Source organism: Coptis chinensis, chromosome 1 (genome assembly GCF_015680905.1).
Source record: "Coptis chinensis isolate HL-2020 chromosome 1, ASM1568090v1, whole genome shotgun sequence".
Lineage (NCBI taxonomy): Eukaryota > Viridiplantae > Streptophyta > Magnoliopsida > Ranunculales > Ranunculaceae > Coptis > Coptis chinensis.
In genome coordinates this window covers 31,745,747-31,771,713 of record NC_141456.1, presented here as the reverse complement: position 1 = coordinate 31,771,713, position 25,967 = coordinate 31,745,747, and the positions used below count along the sequence as shown (strand labels likewise).

Below are 25,967 nucleotides of genomic sequence, written 5' to 3'. Positions count from 1 at the left end.
GACAATAAGCATCGGGATGGTCTGGACTGAGAGATAGAACACATGGGGAAGTGTTAACGTTCATAACCTATTGTGGAAGTTGATCGTTTACTTGAATTGCAAGAGCATTTACTTTTTTAGTGAGGGATTCTATCAGTTTCTTCAATTCGGGATCGGGTTTTACCTAAAAAATAGACGTAGCTTTTGTAACAGTATCCTTAGATGACCTAGAAGAATCAATGTTACCCTAATGTGTACCTCTTTTCGCTTGTTTTTCATGAAAAGTATATGCTTCAGTAGCTCTTTTGTCCATGAAGCAACCGTCGTTCATTATATCACGTGTTTCTTTTTTATGATCAGAAAGTCCATTAAAGAATGAACAAATAAGGACAGCTTTGTCTAGCTGGTGATGAGGACATTCTAAAAAAAGATCGGTAAATCGACTCCATGCTTCCGTAAAGGATTCATAAGGATTTTGACGAAAGAATTGAATTTTCTGAATCATTTCAGTAGTTTTCTTCTGAGTATAAAATTGTAGCATAAAAGCTTGAACAAGTTTATTCCATATGTCTATGGATTGTGGTTGTTGTCCTGCTAGCCAAACTGACGCTTTATCCGCTAAAGTGAATGGAAACAACCGAAGCAAGAGTTGTTCCTTAGAGACGGCTGGATGGTGAAATGTTGTGGCCACTTGTTGAAGCCTACGAAGGTGATTGTACTGTTTTTCATGATCCAAACCATGATACACAGGTAACAAACTAAAAACGGTGGGAGAAATTAGAAAATCACCTACAATATCCTCGAGTTTGATGCAGGAAGAAGGTCCTTCCTGTAATGCTGTGTAGAAGTCCGAAAGGGGATTCTCAGCTGGTGGATTTTTGTCAGCCATAACGAATGAAGGGAATGATGACAAGGAATCTTGTTGATTTGGATTAATAGATGAAGAACATTATGGAGTTGGGAAATTACCTAAATGATTATCGTATTTTCTCCTACAATAAGTATGTTCAAATTCTTTAGTTGAACCAGATTGACAGAAGGAACGTATTATTATTTGGATTTTATGATTATCTTTAAGCATTAGAGTTGAACAACATAGGCCTAAGATGCTGCTAACGTGGCAGTGAAGCAAGGAATACGTGTGCATAAACCAAAAGCCAGGTCACAAGAGAGATATGAGGGAGGCTTTCCGTGCAAGCACAGTTCTTATTAAGTAACCTCAATCTTTCAAGTTTCCTAGGCACTGTTGGAATATGATTAAGATTTATGGAATTAAAATTTATGCAAGGTTCTATTTTTTTTTTTTTTTTTAATTAAAATTTATGCAAGGGAGAATGTATAATCATGCAAATACGACCTACTCATACATTACTAGATACAGTAGCATGTGAAGATATTCTACTCATACGTATAGCAATACGAATAGACAAGGTTGTATCATTAATAAATACTTCGATACGTACAAGCAAATACACATCAGTAATACGTATATGTAGACAAATAGGTAGATGTATATTACTTATACATATATCTACACTAACAGGCAAATTGTAATCACTCATACGTATCTAGTTACAGTAGCATGCGAAGATGCTATACATATGCGGATATATATTACTATGCAAATATGTAAACTAAACATGCAACGTATTATACATAAACTAAAATATGACTCTTGTATTGCATAATAATTCGATTTCGTCAATACTTATTGAGATTGGGAATGTCATATAGAGAGCAGCTTCACCCCGCAGGGTTTATAAATAAATTACCCAACTCAGATTTTAACCCTCGTTGGAATGTTCTTCTTTTTCATGACAAAATCGACTTATTAAACAAGACAATTTTCTAAAATGATGATTTTGGAGGGAAAAATAGTGGATTTTGACCTCGAAAATGACCTCCACTAAGCTACGATGGTGACAGCATGCGCGCTGTCGAGATCTTTTCGAATTGAGCTCACACACGTGATTCAGATAACCGTAACCAAAGTTTTGGCCAAAATACCAAAACACACCCTAATTACTATGTATAACTCAAAAGTTAAATATGCCAATATGCAATTATATTCCATCCATATTGATATATATGCTAATCATGCAACTTATATATATAACCATGCAAAACAGTACCATGGACATGTACATATATATTTAGATGCAATTCATAGTCACTTAATCATATATAGATATTCACATACGTATTCAAATGATTCATGTATATTTCTAGCCTAATACGCAAATAATAGTCCATACTACGACATAACTGCATACATTTGAATCATACAATAGTCTATTAAAATTTGAAACTTGTTAGCGTCCCGCAAGTCCGCCAAAGAAAAGAAACATGCACAGCATGCCAAATTTTTCACAGTAAGCTTAGTGTTTGTTGTAGCCTAGTTTCCAGGTCCTAGCATTTGGAACCTGTAAGTGCGACCAAAAGCAGTATGCGAATCAGTAGCAAAACGCGGAAAATTTAAAAAAAAAAAAACAAAGAAAACACAAGAAAAAGAAATAAATGAAAGGATGAGAGTGGGGGGTTTCCCCTTGGAGCAATTCCAATTTGCAAGCACAGGTCCTTGGGTCTTTAGAATGGCAGCGGCTCCATTTGATCTCTACACTTCTATGGTCATAAGATACGAATAACTCGTATAACTCGTTTCGGTGTAGATTTCAAATTCTTACTCATGTATTCGTGCGTATGGTTTAAGTAAGGGATTCGAACCAATCTAAGTTCTAGGACAGCATACAAATTTCTAATGCTTTAAGTTAGGAAACATAGTGAGTAAGTTTCTTTTTATCCTTTATGGTTGGTTATACTAAAACTATTTAGTTTTCTTCTAGATTCTCTAAAGTTACGTAACATGCACACTAAAAACAAAGTAAGAATCGATTTATAGAAAGGTGTGGAGAGTTAGTTCTCCTCATGTAAAAACAACCTCTATTGTTTGACTCTAGTTTATTGCATCTTACATTCTTTTAGAATTTGTAGACAAATCCTAATCAGATTGTATTTTTGATCCCTAACAACATAACTTATCTCTAAGATTATATTGCTAGCATGAGAAACCAAGGAAATGACCTATCTCTAATTCATCAACTTAATTCCTAACTAGACTCTACACCACTACCATTTTGGGGTAGGATATAAAGTCTAGTTTATTTTTCATAAACAACTACTAGAAAATCAGTACAAAAGGGGTTCCTCACATGAGCATCATTAACCTTCCACAAAGGGAGGGTTTTAGCTCATGATCCTAGGATTTAATTAAAACTACAAGTAAGATAAGTAAAAATGAGAGAGAATGAGAGAAGAAAAACAAGATATAACAACCTATTTTTTTTACCTAAGGAAGAAGTTTATTTCAAGAACTAGAAAATGTTTTCCACCATTAAGTGTTACAAGTTTTTCTCTAAAAAAACAACAAAAACTACCCAAAAACCAAAAAGTAAAGACAAGGCATGTAAAAGAAATAAAAGTCAGGGAAGTAAATGCTAGCTCTTCCAAAATCAGCCCCCCTTTACATAAGAGAGCCTTTTTCTCTTTTCCCACGTGAAACACTCCCCCCTTATTTACTTTCCTCTTATCCAAAACTAACCCCCATTTGACACCTCTCCTTTTTTTTAGATAATCATCACCTAAATCCAACCACTTCATTAATTTCATGCAAGGTGTCAAATTTGTACAAATTATTTGCACCTTTGTCTTGACTTTCATGACGACTCATCAAATCTTGTAGGCCCACCTAAGTGTCCAGTGGTGGTCCAGTGTCCAGTGTCCAGTGGTGGTCCGGTCTTTTGGCATTTTTACAACTTTCCACTTATGCGTAGAGTTCATCGCACTGATCGTCTGGGCAGCTCACTCGTCGCATTTGGAGTCCTGATTCAAGAGATATGAGCTTCGGAAGTTTGACGCTTTTGTGCACGTAATCCCGTTTTTGACTGAATTCTGTAGGGGTGTGCATAAAACCGATGTATCCGACTAAACCGACCGACCCAACCCAACCCGAGCTATACGGGTCGGTTATCTATTTAAGACGGTTCGGGTCGGTTTGTAAAATTGCAAAACCGACAATGTCGGTTTAGTGCACGGTTTAGATTTGGGATAACCGAACATAACCGACCTGATCCGCAATATCTCAATGTATCATACCAATTACTATGTATCGCAATTAGTAAAAAACTAGGGCAGAGCCGCCACCTCCCCCCACCAGTCTCATTTCTTGCTTTCTCACCACCATTCCTCTACCATTCTACCACAACGAAACTGTGATTTTCTTATATTTTCCCATAGCTTAAATTGTGTCAGAGTAACGTCTACATCTTGATTTTTTTTTTGGCCTCTCCACACCTTAAAGTTCTTCTTTGATTCAATAAATAAACCTATTCAGATCCCTCATTTCAAATCTTTATAGTTTCTTACCCACACTCTACTTGCAAGTTTCACAACTCACAAAATTGTAATGTTTAGCTCTGGGGGTTCCTTTTTTTTTTTTTTTCTCTTTACCATTATTGATTTATTGCCACTATTCACAATGCGAGATTTGTTCATGTAAGGATACTTCACTGTTTACTCTTTTTGTTTTTTTGGCATTATTGTTATCTAAGTAAAATGTTTGTTCTTTTGAAGGGGGTACTTGAGAATGGTTCAATGGTGCCATTAATTGAACCAGAAAATATGATGAGTTCTATGCGATTGGTCTTGAATGACACTAGAAGGAGACTTGGAAGCTTTCATGCGACTGTGTAATTTGCCGTGGAGGGCCAAGAGGGCTTTGCTTACCTTCCCCTTGTTGTTGCAAGAGACTTGGAATATTTGTTTATTATACCATGTTCTATTAGAATCACCAGTGTGTAGGCATATATTTTATTTGGGGAGATGTTTGGGGGTGGTTTAGTCTTCACTTTCACAGTTCCATTGGTTAAGTTCCACCACATTTCATTATTTGTTTGATAGGTGTCAGGGAAATGTGAAGTATGATGGTGGGCAAATCCCTCAGTCCTCTAGAAGCCCTGAGGCCTTCTGCTAACAATAATTCAAAGCAACATCTCCTTGCCCTCAAACGACATATATGATGAGGAAACTTTGTACTGTTATGAGTGTTCCTGTGAGTGTGATGGAACTATTTCTCTCTCTGTCTGTGTACTGTCTCTAAGACATCAAAATCATCTCAAAACGTGTGTAGGTTATTTTGGTTAGAGTTCGTCTACCACGAGGATATCCCTATAGGGATGCCAGCCGAGACCGTTGGATCCGAGATCTAACGGTCCGAAAATAAAAAACAAACCCATATTCTCTCTCTTCTTTTTTGTTTTTGATTTTCGGACCGTGGGATCTCGGATCCAACGGTCTCGAAACACTCATCCTTATAGAGATATCCTCGTGGTAGCCCAGATCTTTTGGTTATTATGTGCTTAATCAGTGTTTTAGTATAAGAATGGTGAGTATGAAACTATGAATAAAGAATCAGTGTTTGTATTGGTTTTCATCCCTTTTATATTTTCGTAGCTTGAATTGGTACTGATAGTGGTACTGCTACCAAATTGTCGGGTCAGTTCGGTTAATGTCGGGTAAATCGAAAAACCATCGAATTGGATCGGGTAACAGTTAGGTGAGAGAAATATCGGGTTGGTTAATTGCATTGGGTCAGGTCGGTTCGGTTATTATATTATATAAACCGATAGAGTCGGTTTGGTGGTCGATTTTAGCCCAAACCCAACCCGAACCGACACTTGCACACCCCTAGGATTCTGTATTGTTTGAGTATTTGGGCTTTAGTCCGGATTTTGTTGGGCTTCATATGGACTTGATTGGAAAGCTTATGTATACTCTCTATTCCGTGTTTAAATATTGGTTTTATCATTATTTTTACATTAGTTGTTCCAACCTGCAAAAAGCACGAAGATGCGATTATTTCATAATTATTAAGCATAAAATTGACCGAAATGTTACGTCTTTACGGGGTTTTATAATACAGTTTTGGGTGCTTATCAACAAGGCTAAAAGTTTGAAAGGTCATGTGAGTAGTAGGGCTATTCCTAATAGTATAGATAGATGGGTTTATATCTTTGTTCGTAATGGCAGTCTATTGTGCATCTTATAGATGATCTTTTATACATTTTTGTGGTACAAGTGTAATAGACATGATTAATCAAATTCATTTATCTACTTTCTTCTGCTGATGTTATCATGAATCAAGAAAATTAAATTGTTTTTTGTTACTTTAGGAGTTGATATTATTTAGTACTTTGTTGGCGATTGGCACTTCATTCACAGGGCAGCCATCATGTGTGTTGCAGATTTGTAGACATGAACCTTATTTAGCTGGAAACGGTAGATGTCTATTTGGGATCATAGTTCTTTGGTTCATGTATGATCTATTGTACACATGTAAATTAAAACTCTTTTGTGTTCATGAATAAGGTGTTCTTGATGTGTATCCAAATTTGTGTGTACATACGTTCTCAATGTCATTTAATTTTTTAGGTTGGGCTTTTGGAAAGTGTACACACATCTACTGCAAGTTCACCCATAGTTCTCCAACTTTGAAGGAAGCCAGAATTGCACTTGAAATAAAAATGTGTTGGAACAATATAAGGTCACTATTTTTTTTTTTTTTTCCTTCAATCAAACATCAATATAATATAATTGAAGAAATTTCAGAGATATTCCATTTTAAAATTTTTGTATATCCAATCTATTTTTTGTTATCATTGTGTCCTAACAGCTTACAAAATTTCACAAAAGGATTTTAGAAACCGAAATTATGTGAAGATACTCTTCAATAAGTTTTATTTTGTCAACCCACGTGCATATTGGGTTTAGGGTAAGTGCTACACATGTACGTGTTTGTTCTATGTTAAAAATGCCCTTCAAAATGGGCTTGTGAAGAAAGTTTTAGCATGAGGGCATCTCCAATGGCGTGTGCAAAAGTTACACCTCCACATAAAGAGCAACCACTCCATAGTTTCCACATGAAAAAAGACATTTTCTTCAATGCGCCAAAAGTCAAATGCACTCAATGTGTACTAATCTATACTCCTCATCTACTCAAACCAAGAGTTGAGAATGTATTGCACAAAATACAAATTTTTTTGAGTGAAAATTTTCACAAAAACCCAAATCTCAATAAAAAAAATATGTCAAATCAAATGCAACAAATTGTGGGTCATTGAGTCTTCTCAATGTGACAAAAAACACTCGTGAAAAAAATATTAGTGGGTGTTTGGTTCTCATTTTTTCAAAAAATCATTTTTTCTTAAAAAACATTTTTATGAAAAAGTATTTATTCTAAAAACAGTTTTTAAATAAACATGTTTGGTTGTGATTTTTCTTAAAAGCTATTTTATCAAGTCAGATTTCGCACTATATTTCTCGATATATTTTTAAGATATCGTAAGATAAATCACTAAAGTCTAAAACATCGAAGAGTTCATTTGTCTTTAGCACCCAAAGTGTTTCCTTCAAAAAAATTTTTTTTTTAACTTGAAAAACAAGTTTTACTTAATTATCATAAAACAAGTTTTTAAGACCAAAAATTATTTTTTGGATGATTTTTTTTTTTTTTTAAATAGAAACCAAACACATTTATTTTTTCAAAAAATATTTTTTCACTAATAAACTCTTTTTGATAATAAATAAATAGGATCCAAACACCCCTTAGATTTTATATAGATTTTAATACCCCAGCGTAAATTGGCGGCCCAATTGTAAGAGTTATTCGAAGCGGAGATTAAATCCCATTGGCACTTTGTGAGGGTGTTTTTGAGATTGGGGTGTAAAATTGACTGAGAATACATCCTCTAGTGGATAAAACTTAAAAGTTTTGTATTGACTAATCTAACATTGGACAAAATCACCCTTAGATATGTTTTGATCATTTGATGTGACACCCAACAAAATTGGTGAGTCATTTACTATTTTTTCCCCAAATTCGATATTTACTATTTGTGTACATAATAATTAGAAACCCTTCCAATTCATTGTCAATCTTCAAATTGAATATTGATTAATCAATAAAATGGTGTTAATTTGAGCTGAAAGATAGAAACTTTAAGAGTTTTCAGATGAGTGATGGAGATCCATTTGATGGCAATGATTTGTTGGATTACTCGTCTTGTGGGGAGAGTGAGTTTGACAAGTATTGTAGTGCAAATTCTGTGATGGGCACGCCTAGTTTGTGTAGTTCTGTTGGGACTTTAAATGATTTCTTGGATTTGGATTTAGGGTCTGTGAAGAGTTTAGGTGTCGGGAAATGTTATGGTGATAAGAGTGTTTCTACTTCGGGTGGGCATGATTGTTTGGATGTTGATCTTGGAAATGAGAATTGTGTGGAAAAAATGAGGAATGAAAATTGTTCAAAGTCACTGTTAAGCTGTGAGGATAATTCGGATAGTTCTATTTCATTGAAAGGTGGAGACAGATTTGAGCGACAACAAAGCTCAACAATAGATTTTTCCCACACTGATGGCAGTAAGAGTAAAGCTTTGAAGTTGTCAAGAGTTCAGAATGGATCAAACTCATTCAATTTTGCTTCAAGAGACGATAACAAAGGACTCTCGACTGAGATGGGGACTGAATTCCATTCTTTGTTCAGGTCATGTGATTCTCCTATTGGTACAAATGATTGTGAGTCGGATTCGAGTAAACAAGTAAACTATTTTGATCCATTTCATGCTACGGAGATTGAGTCTCCGGAAGAGGAGGGAATGTCCTCTGGATATGAAAATTCTGATGAGGATGGCTCCATGTTCAACTCTGGTACTGATGATGAGCGTAGGATGGATGCATACAACATTAAAAACTTGCACTATCTTCAAGAATCTAAAAGCAGAAATGAGAATCCACTCTTTATAGATTCAGCTGTTGCTTTTGGTGCAGATGATTGGGATGATTTCATGCAAGGAGCTGAGGGGAAAAGTTTATTTCCTTTGTTGGATAAACCTACAGACTGGCAAAGGGAGAATCTAGAAACTGAAGGAAAACTTGTGAATTCCGTTTCCTTGTTCCCTGTAAGTGGTATTTCAGAGCAAGCAGAAATTGTGAGAAATGTACCTGTGACCACCTCTCTAGCTAACCATAAAGAGCATCCAGAGAGCTATTCTAGTAGAGATAGTTGGGCTCGAGGAAGGGATTTCTTTGCAGAGAAGTCTTCATTAAATATAAACTTTGACATTAAGGACAATGCAGCTGAAACAGTGCTTCAATTTATAAGTAATGATGAAGTCATTGCAAACAATCCTCCTGAGAATGAGTCTGTCAGAAAGTCCAAACAATCAGACTCTTTGTCCGAAGTTCAGCACTCAGAACCACGTGGTAAGCAGGCGGTACTTTTCGAAGACCTAGAAGTGCATGATTTACCACCCACTCTCGAGGATGAAAAGGCAATATCATATTGTTCTCCAGCTTCAGTCGACAACAGTGAAAATCATCTTGCACAAATTAAGGTCAGTAAGATTTTTTACGTGTATTAAGAGCATTGGTTTGCATAATACCTTACCCATTTCCTTAGCCGTTTCCACAATGAATGACTTGATAACTTTCTTTTGTGAGTATTAGTATAGTTTCAATGAGTTCCATTTGTTTTGTATATGTGTTTGTATGTGGATGATAACCATCATCCATCTATATGTTATAGTGTAATAATGTTGTTAACAGAATCCAAAACGTGGGAGTTTTTTTTTTTGGAAGGGGGTCGGGGGGCCAAAAGGAGTTCCCAGTTGGCTAAATCATGTGCCATCCCAACCCCTGTTCGATTGACTGAAATAAAATTACAAATCAAAACAGAATTTAAAATGGTCTTTATATGGCTAACTAAGGATGATTTATTCCAGTCAGTAAATGCATCATTAGATCAAAACATTGATAACATTCTTTTGTCACCCTCCAAAATTTCAAGCTTTAACCTAAGGTGGAACTGGACAGCCGGCAGCCAGCAATGTGGCTACTTCAGCACCTAGAAATTCGGAATGCTCAGCATTAGTTGCATGGAAATCGCCTGTAAGCACTAGGCAGCCCCAAAGATATCTCAATGTGCTTCCATGCATACTGCTCCAGCAGCACCATAACTTGTATGTCTGTCAAAGCTTGCATAAAAGTTTATGTTGCCCAAGGCAGTTGAAATAGTTGCCAGCACCATAATGCAGGTGGTTGACTGCTTAGGACATTGTGTATTCCTTGTCTTTCCTGCTCAGTTTGATATGCTTCAATACGCTTTTGTCTCCTGAGTTTAGTGTTTTGCAGTAGTCTGTTAACTAACTAGGAGTTCCAAAACAAAACAGAAGTTAAAATTGTCTTATATGGGTTATATGGGTAACTAAGGAGGAACGTAGCTAAGTTCCTCGTTTGACTTAATCTGTTGGTTCTGTAGACACACACGTCTGTACGTTCTGTCAGATAAATAGAAATGGTTCTGAATTTCTGATGTATTCAGCTAGTCACATTGTTCTTTAATGATAAGTACACAGTAAACAGGAAGCTAAGGTCAATCAATCGAGTGTAACTGTTGTGGTGGGAGTCTTAGAAACTTTAATTCAGCTTATTTGCAAATTTTTCCAGCGTTCTTTCTAATTTCTTGAGTGAATTTCAACTGACAATTATTCTAAGCTGTAATAAGTTCAGTTCCAGCAAGAAAGGCCCAAAAGTTGATATCTTTCTGTGTTTTGGAATCAGCAGCTGGAGTTACGAGGGATGAAAATATGAAATGTATTCTGAGATACATGTGTTTGCGTGTGGGAATCATCATCACTCATTATGAATCCATATTTTTAGTAGATGATGGGTCGTCGTTGTCATAGCTAATTTTTGAGCTTCTTCTATTAAATCTCTCTTCATGAAATTATGCAGGTTGGAAATTCCAAGTCAAAAGAATCATGTGATGAGTTAGTCCTCGAAATGGAAGAAATTTTACTTGATTCAGTCGAAACACATGGTGCTAGGTTCCCTCAGAGTAACAGATCACCCCAGCCTTTTAGAGATGGTAGCTCCACTGCTTCTACTTCTGGAGCAAATGATACCTACCCCCGACTTCAACACCCTTTTAAAATTGATGGGGTCGAAGTGGTAGGAGCAAAACAAAAAAAAGGAGATGTCTCACTTGGAGAGAGGCTTGTTGGTGTTAAGGAGTACTCAGTATATGTGCTAAGAGTGTGGAGTGGCAAGGATCAATGGGAGGTTGAACGCCGGTATCGTGATTTCTTTACACTTTATCGTCAGCTGAGAACACTATACGCCAATCATGGATTGAGCCTTCCAAGTCCTTGGTCACGGGTTGAGCAAGAATCAAGAAAGTTTTTTGGGAATGCTTCTCCAAATGTTGTCAGTGAAAGAAGTGCTCTTATTCAAGAATGCTTAAAATCCATTTTGCAGTCCAGCACTCCTAACATTGCTCCGGGCACCCTTAATTGGTTTTTATATCCTCAGAAAGCGCTTTCTAGTTCGTCTCTGTTAAATACGAGGGTGCCTCAGTCAACTTCAGCCTTTACAGGAGGGATATGTGCAGAAGATGTTCCCACTTTTGGGAAGACCATTTCACTTTTGGTGGATATTCAGCCACATAAGCCTGTGAAACAGTTGCTTGAAGCACAGCAATATATTTGTGCTGGATGCCACAAATGCCTCGACACTGAGAAGTCTCTGATGCGAGAATTTGTGCAAACATTAGGGTGGGGCAAGCCTCGATTATGTGAATACTCTGGTCAGTTATTTTGTGCTTCATGTCATACAAACGAAACTGCAGTCCTGCCTGCTAAAGTCTTGCATTTTTGGGATTTCAGTCAATATCCGGTTTCACAACTGGCTAAATCATTCCTGGATTCAATATATGACCAGGTAATTAAAGTTTGATATAGTATTTTCATTGTTTATCACATCGTGGAGTTACTTCTGTTTTCTTGTTTACTGGTTGTGCTAAGAAGCTAGCCTTTCACTAATTATGCATATTTTGATTTAAACAACAAATAGATGTGTATGCTGATAGTAGCCGTGTCTTTTATTCCTCGCTTTCAGTTCAGACATGGTATTATATCTCCGACAATCCAATTTAACTTAATGGAGTTAGCCGTGTATTGCCACGAGGCTTTATTTATTATTTTTTATATTTTTGTTTACTATTATTTTTGTTTATTTCTCTTGGGAGTGGCTAGGATGTGGCTGGAGTGGAGTGGCTCTATCCCCCCATATATAAATTGAGTATTGTTTATGGTTTCTGCTTTTAGTTTTCGTTAGTTTTTAGTTTTGTTTTTTAGCGTCCGACCTGGCTCAGTTTAGTTTGGTACTAATATGGCCTTAGACTTGGTTTAGATCTACATTTGACTATTCTCAGCATTGACCTAACAATATGTGGTCTTGGCTCAGCTCTTACTCTAATTATGTTTTTTGGTTTTTGTTTCCTTGACTTGGGCCTGGACTTCTTATGTATTCCAACCTGTCATGATGTTGGTCACACGTTTTAAGATTCTTAAACATTGATGTAAAACCAAGCTCCTGAAACTACTCTATGTTTCTTTTCATTAGTTTAAAACCCTACTATATGATACAATTAGTATTCTCTGTTTTGTCACACTTATGTACCTTAACTAGACGTTTTTTTACGGTTTTAATAAAATGCACTGATGGCTATTAAATGCAACGACACAATCAATAATTTCGTATGTTTTTTATTTCAATTATTTAAACAGAGTATTTGAAGTTCAATTTAGGGAGACATCTTAAATAGTAGTTTGAGCCCTCATGAAGATACCAATGTTTGAGAGCACTTATCGATTAATGTTGACCGTTCACCCATTTCGCTTACAGTCTGGCTGCTACGTTGTGTCAGAAAACTTATGACAAATCATTGTAAATTTTTGGCAATACATGATCCTCATTTGGGCTGTTGAATTATATAGTTCTTTACAGATTCTTTTGTTTTCTTTCATGCAGCCAATGCTTTGTGTCAGTGCTGTTAATCCTTTTCTATTTTCCAAAGTCCCAGCCCTGCACCATGTCATGGGTATCAGAAAGAAAATAGGAGCTATGGTTCCATATGTTCGTTGCCCATTCCGAAAGTCCGTCCAAAGGGGAGTGGGATCTCGCAAATATCTACTTGAGGGGAACGATTTTTTTGCACTACGCGACCTTGTTGACCTATCAAAAGGAGCGTTTGCTGGTAACTCTTTTAAACATACTCATTGCTATGCTCAATTCCTCTCCCAAAAAGAAAATAATAATAAAAAATTCATGAGATCGTTGTTCAATTTAAGTATGCATGAAACATTCTCACCTCAATTGTGCAATAGCAGCTTTATTTTTCCAGTTTCTACCATACAATGTTTTCGCCCAACAAAAACTTTTCACTTCAGTAAAGATTTTCTTAACATTCAACTATTAGAGCTTGTAGAATATTTGGACCCGGGTTTTATTTTGTAGTTTTTCTTTTTTGCCTTTTTTCTTATTTACTGTGCTTTACTGTAAGTAACACATTGCACTAGGCATGACAATTCCTTTGAAGTGGCAATAGTGGTGTTTTATGGTTGCTGCCACTTGGTAGAACGGTAGAACTAAGCTAGCCCATTTTGTATTGCAACATTGTTTCATTTTTCTGTCGTTAGTGTGACGGTTGATGGTGTTTATGCTTGTTGCCGATATTTTTTCTTGTTAATCATATAGTAACGTTTCAAGGTGATTTCCCAGTCTTTAGCAATTATTCAAATATCTTGGCTTATATTGCATCCAAATCATTACGATTGCTAAATAGTATTATACTCAGATAGGAAATTTTTATCAGGACTATATATCTCATAAAATTAGCCTTACATTTGGCTTTCTTCATGTTTTGAATGCATTTATATATCTATTTGTATGGATGGTCTTTTCCATATTCCCCCTATATTTACTCTTTACTGCAGCACTTCCGATCGTGGTAGAGACCGTCTCAACCAAAATCCTTGAGCACATAACACAGCAGTGCTTAGTGTGCTGTGATGTTGGCATTCCCTGTGGCGCTAGACATGCTTGTAAGGACCCGTCTTCCCTAATTTTTCCTTTTCAGGTGAGTGTTTATGAAGGATGCAATAGTAGTGCAGTACGTAGTATAAGTTTTGGGAGGCTTAATATTATTTTCACCAAAGGCGGCAAGAAACTAGATGTTATTGATATACCCCCCTTTCTCTCTTCACCATCTCTGTCATTTGATAATTTAATCAGGCCTATTTGTGAGTTTGGCCCATAAGTTGTTAATGTTTCAGTAACGGGACCATTAACTTTGCCTCAAGTGGATTTACAAGATGAATTGAGGGGTGATTTTTGGAGAAGTTAGTCTTCCTATAATGGAGACATTTCCATTATAAAAATTTGTTTCCAAATTCAAACAATCTGGACCATTAGATAAATCCTTAACATTCAAAACAACTTTTATATTGAAGGCTGATTTTTTGTGAGGAATGATCTCTATTGTGGGGAGAACATCTGCACCAAATTTAGCCTCTAAATTCCTTATTTTTAGCAGAGGGATTTTTTCTGGAGTTTGTTTTAGTGGAGTTCATATAACCCCTTTAGTAACTGATCATGTCTACTTAAACTTGGAGCGTCCAACTAAAGCAATTGGCACTAAATGGAGCTGCCCCAGGAACTTATATATTGTTATGCATGGCTTTAAATTCCTAATGTGGGATTATTTATCTCAACACTGCTGTCTGACAATCTTATACATATGGATGTTTCATAGCTGCTTGAGAAACTGAATCAAAATGTTCAGAACTAGGATTATCTCATAATTAGCCATGATTAGTGACTCATGATACTAGAATATTTGACAGGAGGACGAGGTTGAGAGATGCAGATATTGTAAAGTGGTTTTTCACAAGCCTTGCTTCAGTAACCTCTCACATTGTCCATGTGGTGGGGCTCTTAAGGTGGTTGGGGGCGCAGGACCTGCACAAGATGTAAAGCACGTGTTGAATAAATCCGAGGAGGGTTTAGATGCCTTAGCAAGGAAGCCTGATTCAGGATCACCTATGAAGTTTCTCTCCCATCTATTTTCAAAGAAAAGGCAGGAGAAGGTTTTGGGGTGTAGAAACAGCAACCATGTTATCCTCATGGGTTCTCTACCGAGCAGTTTCGCTGAGCCACTGTAACATTATGTAACACTTGTGTGAATATATAATTTTGAAAGAAATAAGAAAGCTTGTATAAGAAAAATGAGCTCATTTTTTGCACCAGTGTTGAAATAGCAGAATAGTTGTGTTGGGTGTCTATTCATCACCTATTGTTATTCATTATTCTTTGTAAAACCAGACTGTTATATATGTATAAATGCCAAAGTATTTTTGTTTCTCTTCCTACTTACATACATTTTTCTTGGCAATTCTATTGTCCTTGTAGCTTTTGGAAAAGCAATGTTCATCAGCTCTAACAATTCAACCTGCATCTTCAAGACCGCTCTTTCATTGTTTAAACTTCATAAGTTTATAATACATTAGGATGGTTTCTGGAGGCTTGATGTTTTTTCTAGGAAAATTCAAGTTAGGAAGTTGACTTATATAATTGGGGAGAATGCTTAAACGTTGGGCCTGCGCCCTGCGGTTAAAACTGAGTTTACTTATTGGGCCACTAATGAGTTTATAATCGGTTAAAACTCTGGGACGTAATACTAATAAAAATTCCGATATAGAGCCGAAAACGGTAAGTCGTGTTTCTTTCCAATTCCAATTCTAATTCCAATTCCGTAACATATTTGAATAGGAAACAAGTTATTGTTTTCTCTATATTTAAACAGGGTGTGTACGATGAAAAGTTTAGTGAAACAAGCTTTTTGTTGTTTGTTTTCTAAATCTTTTAAGATGGATTTCGAAGACGAAGATGGTTACACGGATGCAGAAGAAGAGGAACTGGATTCTCAAGGAGGAAGTGATGTTGGGGGACATCTTAGTGAGGAGGACGAAAACAAAGACTGCGGGCATAACCACACAGCGTTATGTGAAGCTGATATTAGAAATCTTCAGGAGCAAGTTATTACAGAAGTATCGTCTGTGCTTAATATAACAAAATATTCAGCTACCGTATTATTGAGTCAGTACAATTGGGACCTTAACAAGGTAAAGGATGACTGGTTCGCGGATGAAGAGAAGGTGCGCAACAAGGTTGGGTTAATGGAAAAACCGGTTCATAATTATCCTCCTGGTAAGAAGGAAATTAACTGTAGAATTTGTTTTGATGACTTTCTTCCTAGAGATATGGTTAGTGCTTCGTGTGGTCATATGTTTTGTAAGTTATGCTGGAAGGGATACATTACTACTTCAATTAATGATGGTCCTGGATGTTTAACAATGCGATGCCCTGAGATCAAATGTGTTGCGGCTGTGGGTGAGGACATGGTGAATACACTGATTTCTAATGAAGAGATCAAGAGGAAGTATTCGCGTTTACTTCTTTGTTCGTATGTTGAAGTGAAGAGAAACGTAAAGTGGTGCCCAGCTCCAGATTGTGATAGTGCGGTGGAGTTTGTCATGGGCAGTGAGATGTTTGATGTTGTATGTAACTGCAAATACAACTTTTGCTGGAACTGTCTTGAGGAAACACATCGCCCCGTGGAATGTGATACTGTGGTTAAGTGGATGTTGAAGAACAGTGCGGAATCAGAGAACGTTACATGGATCTTAGCTAATTCTAAGCCCTGTCCCAAATGCAAACGGCCTATTCAGAAAAACGCTGGTTGCATGCATATGACCTGCACACCTCCTTGTAAAAACGAGTTTTGTTGGTTGTGTCTTGGTTCGTGGGCATCTCATGGTGAAAAAACAGGTGGTTTCTATGCATGTAATCGTTATGAGGCAGCAAAGCAAAAGGGGTTGTACGGCGAAGAGGAGAAGAGAAGGGAGATGGCTAAAAGTATGATAGAGAAATATACTCACTACTATGAAAGATGGCAAGCCAACAATAAATCAAGGACAAAAGCAGTTGCAGATTTACATCAAGTAGAAACTGTGCAAATTAACATTCTACGTGACGGACAGGGTGAATCTGATGCACAGCTCAAGTTCATAACAGAAGCCTGGGAACAAATAATTGAATGCAGGCGCGTGCTCAAGTGGACCTATGCCTCTGGATTTTACCTACCTGAGGATGAACCTGAAAAGAGGCAGTTCTTTGAGTTCCTTCAAGGTGACGCTGAGTCTGGGTTAGAACGTCTTCATGAATGTGCAGAGAAGGAATTAGTACGGTTCCTTGATGCCAAGGAACCGTTGGAAGATTTCAAGGAGTTCAAAATAAAGTTAAGTAATCTGACTAGTGTGACTAAGAAATACTTTGAGAACCTGGTCCGAGCACTTGAGAATGACTTGGCTCAAGAGGGAATTACGAGTTGCAAGGTGCAGGGCCGGCCCTGAGGACAGCCCGGCTGGGGCCCTCATCCGATACTAAACTGTACATAAGCTTGTTCTCCACGACTCCACTTCTCCTCTCAATCTCTCGGTCTCTGCAATTCATAGCTATTGTTTTGTATGTATTTTGTGTGTAAGCCACTAAGCTGGGATTGTGGTGATTTTTTAATTAATCATATCATTGTTTGATTGTTTGTGAATTTTAATTATTAGTATATAATCATGCCTCCAAATCCTCTGGCTAGAAAGTATTCTTCTAGCTCTGAGAAAAGGAAAAAGAAGCAAAGATTAGACGATGCCACTCAATCCCAAAGGAGAGATATACTAAATTTTTTTGGTAACAAAGGACAAGTAGAAAGTTCAAGTGAAACAGTGGTTAACGTTGAACAAATGAATGACGATGATAATGGAGAGCATGAACTGAACGAAGATGTTGAAGCTTTGGTTACACGTAAGGATATAAACTTGTAACTCCTTGAAAAGTTTGTCATTTTGATCTTCAAGTTCAAACAAGATTTTACTACCCTCGTTAGTATGTTATTTCAATGATTGCCACATTTCTCTATACCTTCATATGTCACAGGAAGCGAAGTGCAAGAATAGGTAGAATTGTGCTCGACATTAAAGCTTTGTTGTGCCGTTGTGGTATATTGGTGCTCAAGGTTCTCTGCAAGAAAAAATTATCGATTTGAAATGATGATTGTTTTTTACTGGAATATATGCTTTCTTAAGTTGTGCTGGGATATTGGGATTTAGTTAGGACACTAGGGACAGTACTGATCAGTAGGTGGAGCTTGTACACACTGTTCACTTGGCTATTTTAAGATATGTAACCTTCATGGCTTCATATGAGGACCTCCCTCGATCATACGTGCACTATGTACAACATTGCTTCATCCATCAATAAAAGCTCTCCTTAGGAAAAACAAAAAACAATTAAAAAAAAATACAGGCCGGATACATATTTTTTCAACAAATGGAAATTCCACAAAATCTTTGTTCGTATTGTGTTGACATATTGAGGGTTTCTGTGTTGCTTAGGTCTAGTACCGCTTCTAATTAAAATTGACTCTCCTTCATTTATGTTGGTACCTCTTCTCGCTGCTGGCATCAGCACCAAATGTAGCTTGAGTGAGTTTCCAGTCTTGTAATCTTGTCTTTGCCCCCTTCCTTCTGCTCATCAGTTCCCAAGGGACTTGGTCGTTACTGAAAGCAAGGACTCCGGCCATAGAGTTGTTGGGGTTAATACCAATACCAATCGATCCCCACTACACAGATAACTTGTACTATGATCAATAACAACTCCAGACAAAGATCTAAATATCCACTAGAACCTAGCTAGCATGCCCAACTCTCTAAACAACTATCAACAACAAATAATAATGTAAAGAGAATAACAAACATACCACAACACAAAGATATAACGTGGTTCGGCCAATGGTGCCTACTTCTACAGGAGCTAATCTTTTTATAAAGTGGGAAATAATCTTTTTATAAAGTGGGAAAGAAGATTACAATCACTCTTTTCAGTCTCTCACCTTACTAGAACATTCCTATCTCTGTAAAGTTTATCTCTCAATCTTGATTGCTTTCAAGATTGGGTTTTCTCTCTCTTGTGTTGTCTTTTTCATGTTGCTTAGGTTTTCAAAACCTTGTTTCTGTTTATGTAGTAACCCGCAATCTCGCGGTTACTATAGCAACCAGAAACTATGAAAATAGACATGGGCGCGGGGGCACCCTGGGCAAGGCCAATGTCGAGCGCGCGTGCCCTCAAAGTACTGTAAGTTATTCATGGCATGGGCGTGGGCGCGCCTTGGGCAAGACCAAACTGAGCGCGTGCATGCCCAAACTTCTCCACGCAAACTGAACTTCTTTTTCTCCTCATGTGAGGGATAACTCCAACAATCTCCCCTCCCGAACAGTAAGGGGGGATACATCCATGCAATTTCCAAATCAACAGGAGGAGTCTACTACCATTCTAGCGGTAGCACAGCAAACATCAAACTTACCTTTCGGTAAGACTTTGGTCATCATATCCGACCAGTTCTTGTCGGTATGGATCTTCTCAATACACAAATGTTTGTCTTCGAGTACTTCTCTAATCCAATGATAATACACGTGTATGCGCTTGGATCTAAAATGAAAACTCGAATTCTTGCTCAAATGGATGGCGTTCTGACTATCACATAGGACTACAAATTGTTTCTGCTTTAGCCCTAGTTTATCGAAGAACATCTTCATCCATAACATCTCTTTGCAACACTCAGTAGTTGCAATATACTCGGCTTCTGTAGTGGAGAGGGCAACCCACTTTTACAACTTAGATTGCCAAGAAACTGTTCCCCTAAAAAATAACCAGATAACCGGAGGTGGACTTCATCGAGTCAACATCACCTGCCATGTTTGCATCAGTGTAGCCTTCAAGTAAGGGTTTACTTCCACCAAAACACAAACACGATTTTGAAGTGCCCTTGAGATATCTCAATATCCACTTAACACCTTCTCAATGCTCCTTACCCGGATTTGACAGAAATCAGTTTACAACACCAACGACGAAAGCAATATCTGGTATTGTACACACCATTGCATACATTAAGCTGCTCACTGCGGATGAATAAGGAATCTTTTCCATCTGACTCTGCTCATGCTCACCCTTTGGACACACCTCTTTGGTCATGTGGAACTAGCCACCAAGCGAAGCGGACAACTAACTGGCTTCGCTTAATCCATATTAAATCTCTTTAACACCTTCTCAATGTAGTTTTCTTGAGAAAGCCACAACTTTCCAATCTTTCTATCATGAGTGCATCCCAAGTATCTGCTTTGCTTGACCCAAATCCTTCATCTCAAAGGACTTACTCAAGTTTTTCTTCAACTTGGATATTTTGTTGATGTTTGGGCCAACTATTAACATATCATCCACATACAACAAGAACACTATAAAATCCCCGTCGGGAAATTTCTCAACAAACACACAATGATCAGAAGCAGGCTTCTTGTTTCCTTGCTTTGCCATAAAGGAATCAAACTTTATGCACCACTGTCTTGGTGCCTACTTCAACCCATACAAGCTCTTTATCAACTTGCATACTAAGTGCTCCTTGCCTTTGACCTCAATCCCCTCTGGTTGGTCCATGTAGACATCTTCTTCAAGGTCTCTATGAAGAAAAGCTGTCTTGACATCTAGTTGCTCAACCTCTAGGTTCATACTTGCGGTCATACCCAATACCACCGAATAGAAGTCATCTTTACTACGGGGAGAAAAATTTAATCAAAGTCAATCCCTTTCCTTTGACTAAATCCTTCACAACAAAGGCGAGCTTTGTGCCTTGGGTGTGGATTATTCTCCTCATGCTTGACTTTGTAGATCCATTTATTTTTGAGAATTTTTCTTCCTTTCGGTTTCTCAACTAACTCATAAGTGTGATTCTTATGCAAAGAATCCATCTCATCATGCATGACCTTCAGCCACTTCTCTTTGTCTGTACCTTCAAGAGCCTCTTGATAGTACATATGTTCTCCACCATCTGATAGTAGAACATACGTATGTGGTGGATACCTGGTTGAAGCTTGTCTATCTCTGTCTGACCTCCTTGCTCCATCTGCTGGTGTCTCAGGAGGATGCACTTCTGCTTGCTCTGGTAGTGGTTCATGCACTTCATCTACATCTTCTATATTAATAGGTTCTATCCCATCATGAGCAATATGATTCTCATCATGAGCTTCAAGCCCATGGTTCTCTGCATTCTCAATGCCTTCTGCACATTCCACAGTAGGAATTTCTGGTTCTGAATCAACAATATCATTAGTGAAAGCTTGTACCTTCTCACCCTCCTCGAAATCTGCTATGGTTTGGTCTTCCAAGAACACAACATCTCGACTTTGGATTACCTTCTTGTTAATCAGATCATAAAGTTTGTAGCCAAACTTCTCATCCCCATAACCCAGAAAAATGCACTGCTTGGCTTTGTCATCAAGCTTGGATCTCTCATCTCTCGGAATATACACAAAAGCCCTACATCCAAATACCCTCAAGTATCCATAATCAACATCTCTGCCTGACCATACTCTCTCTGGATAATCACTATTTAGAGACTTCGATGGCGATAGGTTGATCACATGTACGGCTGTGCGCATTGCTTTTACCCAGTAGCTTCTAGGTAGCTTAGAGTGAGACAGCATACATCTCATCCTCTCTGCAATGGTACGATTCATCCTCTTAGCTATACCATTTTGTTGCGGAGTTTTAGGAACGGTCTGCTCATGACGAATCCCATGACTCTGGTAATACTCTTCAAACGGCCCAATGTACTCACTCTCATTATCTGAGCGAATACACTTCAAAAGCTTCCCTGTCTCTCTTTCCACCATGCTATGGAATTTCTCAAACACGCCAAATACTTCATCCTTGGTCTTCAGACTATATGCCCATACCTTTCTCGACGTATCATCAATGAAGGTCACGAAGTATAAAGCTCCCCCATGGGATTTTACTTTTATAGGACCACATAAATCTGTGTGCACTAGTTCAAGGACATTGTTCTTTCTGTGAGACGGGAATCTTTGGAAAGACACCCTGTGTTGCTTTCCTACCAAACAGTGAGTACATCTATTTAAATAAGTACCTTTGATGTCTAGCAAGGCCTTTGCTTGGCAAGAACTTCCATGCCTTTTTTAAGCCCATATGACATAGTCTTTTATGCCTGAGTTAGGAGGAAGCTTCTTCTAATACGCGCATTTTACTGTTTTTACACAAACTAGCCTGTGTTTTGTAAAGAGAGCAAGTTTTTCTCTCACACTTTCTACAATGGAATCTCGCTTTCGGTTTCCATACCCGCTACCAAGCGAGTTTACAAAGCCATCATCATCTAACTTTCAAGTGGAAATTGGAAACCTAGCCAAATGTCGGGGACATGTCTTACATCCTTGAGTGTCAAGGTGTATCCGACATTGGTTTCTACATGAACATCCCCAATGCCTGCAATCTTCGAGACTTTATTGTTGCCCATCTTCACCTCACCAAAATCACTCGTTTTATAGGTTGTGAAGAAACTCTTATGGGGTGTGATGTGGTAAGAAGCACCTGTATCTACCACCCACTCTATACCACGGCCCTGAAGTGCTCAAGCATAACTTGTCACCATCTGACACAATTCCTACTTCACCTTCTAAAGCTATGATTGTGGAGTCTCTCTTGGCGGTGCTTTCTTTCAACTCTAACTTGTCTTCTTATGCGGTACTAATCTTCTCATCCCTCTTCAATTTTATGCATTCATACTTGAAGTGGCCATGGATCCCCATAATGAGAACACGACAAGTCTTTCTTAGGAGGTTTGCTCGCGTTCCTAGATTTTCTTTTGTCCTCACCTCTAAAATGAGATGGTTTTCTACTTTTGCCTCTCTCTTGCTTTTCTGTAACAAGAATCTCTGATTGATAGAAGATATTTTGTGCATCCTTTCTTGTCTTCTCGTAGAGGTCTTCTAAAGTCTTCCACAGGCTGTAAGTTATAGCCTCTTGGGATACAAGGCGGATTACATTGTTGTCAATCCGTTATCTAATGCACCCTATCGCTTTTTCATCAAAGCGTCTTCCAATCGGTATCGGATCTTATCGGTTTTACTCCTCCATTCTCGATAGATTGTGTCGAGGTCCTCACAATGTAGTTACCTCTATTCAGATTTGTCATGGGAGTGTTCACGGAATGGTCCATCTCTACAAATTATTTTAAACTCAAATCTTCTCTCAGGAATTTTGTCAAACGCCTTCCGACCAAGATTTGGATAACACCCTAGGTTAATCTAATCAAGGCTCTGATACCACTTGTTGGGGTTAATACCAATACCAATCGATCCCCACTACATAGATAACTCATACTAGGATCAATAACAACTCCAAACAAAGATATAAATATCCACTATAACCTAGCTAGCATGCCCAACTCTCTAAACAACTATCAACAACAAATAATAATGTAAAGAGAATAGCAAACATACCACAACACAAAGATATATCGTGGTTCGGCCAATGGTGCCTACTTCCACAAGAGCTAATCCTTTTATAAAGTGGGAAGGAATATTACAATCACTCATTTCAATCTCTTCCCTTACTAGATCACTCCTCTCTCTTTACATGCTTGTCTTTCTATAAAGATTATCTCTCAATCTTGATTGCTTTCAAGATTGGGTTTTCTCTCTCTTATGTTGTCTTTTTCGTGTTGCTTAGGTTTTCCAAAACCTTGTTTCTGTTTATATAGTAACCCGCAAATCAGCGGTTCTTGTAGCAACCGACCGAAACTATGAAAATAGACATGGGCGCGCAAAGCAAAGCCAATGTCGGCGCCATGGCGCCCTCAAAATACTATAAGTTGTTCGCGGCATGGTAGGTAAGGTAAGACCAAAGCGAAGCGTCGCGTGCTCGGGCTTCTCCATAAACTGAACTTTTTTTTCTCCTCATGTGAGGGATAACTCCAACAAGAGTCGGACTCTAGCCAAACATTACATTTCTTCTCCACTTCTTTGTCAACTTCGGCCAAAGGCTCTTGCAAGTCTACAAGTGTTTTTCTCAATCGATGGAAAGACAACAATGGCTGGAAGGTGCTTGAGTTGAACACAAACCGGTCAAGAGAAGTATCATGCTTCAAGATTGGGATATATTAAGGCTGAGGCGTCCACTGAATTTTTTTATAAAATGCATTGCTAATTATGGTCTTGTGGACCGCGACTCTCTTGTTATAACCTTTACCAAATCCTCTCCTTGAGAAATTTTTTGAGGAGGACGGGGCCGAGCATCAAGAAGGCCGGCTACATCTAGCTTCTTCTTTGATATCTAATTATTTCTATAGATGGTCTCTGGAAACACTACTAAGCTGTGTTTCCTTCCCATAAGGTTAGGAATTGTGCAATAGAATTATGTGTAACCTTCTCTCTCTGTTGCACACATAACTCAATAAACTGTGTATTTTCCTTCCCTTGTAGCCAAGCGTTCCACTTTAATTTGTGTTAGAATATGCCAGTATTAGTGTATGTCATATATAGAAAGTCACACATCTATATAAGTATGGACATCCATATCTAGTAGTTTGAGTTTATAACTATTTAGTACCACGAACTTTCACTTTTTTTACTAAATGGTACCCGAATTTTGTTTCTCGCTTATTCGTACCACGAAGTTTCAATTTATTTCAATTGAGTACATTAGTTAATTTTCCATCCAATTCCGTCCAATTTTACCAACGGCGTTAGCACTATTCACGTTAGTACTATTCACATAGCACTATTCACCGTGAACAGTGAAATTCACGTGAATCGTGTTTTTTTTCAAAAATTCAAATTTTGAAAAAAAAAACAAAAAACACTATTCACGTGAACAATGTTTTCACTGTTCATGTGCTTTTTTTTTTTTAGAATTTTTAATCAATCTTAAAAATTAAATTTTTAATGAAAAATAATTTTAAAAAACACTGTTCAGATGAATAGTAAAATAGTAAAAACACTGTTCACATGAATAGTGTTTTTTTTGTTGTTGTAATAATCTTTAATCAATCTTAAAAATTAGATTATTATAAAAAAAATTGTTCACGTGAATAGTAAAACACTATTAATGTGAATAGTGTTTTTTGTTTTTTCAAAATTTGAATTTTTGAAAAAACATTGTTCACGTGAATAGTGTTGTGTGAATAGTGCTAACGCCGTTAGTGAAATTGGATGGAAAATTAGCTGATGTACTAAATTGAAACTTAAAATGGTACAAATAGGCGAAAGAAACAAAGACCAGTACCATTTAGTAAAAAAAAACGAAAAGTTCGTGGTACTAAATGGTTATTTTCTCTAGTAGTTTCTATTATCATGTTTTAGGTTAGTATAAGTATGTAACTCTGGGTAGAAAACAATCTCTCTCAGACTCTATATTCCAACCCTAATCAATCTCTAGTCTTCTCAATTCTTATTTTTGGTTTCTTTAATATATCAATGTCACAACTCTTCTAGCATCACCACTAACATAGAATTCTACATGGTATCAGTGCGAGGTTCAGTGGTATGGTAGGAGAGGAATCCCTCACCAAGAAAAAAAAAATCAAGTTTATTTAAGTTTTTCAGTATAGTTTTCAAGTCAAGTTTCAAGAAGAAGAAGGATTTCACATAAGAAGAAGTTCTTATATTTCAATTCAAGTTTCAATCTTTCTCTGGAAGGATTTACTGTTCACCGACACTATTCACAAGCACTGTTCACCGGCACTGTTCACAGTACTGTTTATCGACATGTTTAAGTATTCTAAGTTCCGAAATCTCTCATCTCATTATTCTCTATAGTTTGAAGTAAGTTTTCAAGATTCCGCTGGTGTTTAAAGTTTGTTTGAATAAAGCTAGGAGAGAGATCTGAAGTTTCTCAGTATTGGTTTCTTAGTATTGTTTCGCTTCTGCAGTCTCCTTCTTCCAGAATCTCTCTGTCTTAGTATTGTAAGAGGAGCACAACCTCTCTGTATCCCGGAGTCTCTGAAGTTAGTATTGGGCCGAGGGGCGTGCTGCGCGAAGTCTAAGCATCTTTTCTGGCGCCATCGCGGTGAAAAAGATAAGTTTTCTATGTACTGATTCGTTTTTCCAGTGAAGAGGGCGTGCACGTGCTCAAGTATA

At 37.6% G+C, this 25,967-nt stretch overlaps 1 protein-coding gene and 1 pseudogene across 2 annotated transcripts; both read left to right on the top strand.

Moving 5' to 3' along the window:
• The first annotated feature begins 7,906 nt into the window (after window positions 1-7,906).
• Window positions 7,907-15,291, top strand: LOC147523488 (uncharacterized). 2 transcript variants are annotated; one of them, XM_086598830.1, is made up of 5 exons: window positions 7,907-9,425; window positions 10,825-11,808; window positions 12,901-13,126; window positions 13,866-13,973; window positions 14,775-15,291. In XM_086598830.1, coding segments are annotated over exons 1-5 (2,700 nt in total). In that variant the 5' UTR covers window positions 7,907-8,045; the 3' UTR covers window positions 14,777-15,291. The 2 variants fall into 2 exon arrangements, with proteins under 2 accessions (XP_086454956.1, XP_086454951.1); XM_086598825.1 differs by having other exon boundaries at window positions 7,908-9,425; window positions 13,866-14,008.
• Window positions 15,292-15,621: 330 nt separating this feature from the next.
• On the top strand, window positions 15,622-17,384 carry LOC147523487 (putative E3 ubiquitin-protein ligase ARI8 pseudogene; annotated as a pseudogene).
• Window positions 17,385-25,967: the final 8,583 nt, after the last annotated feature.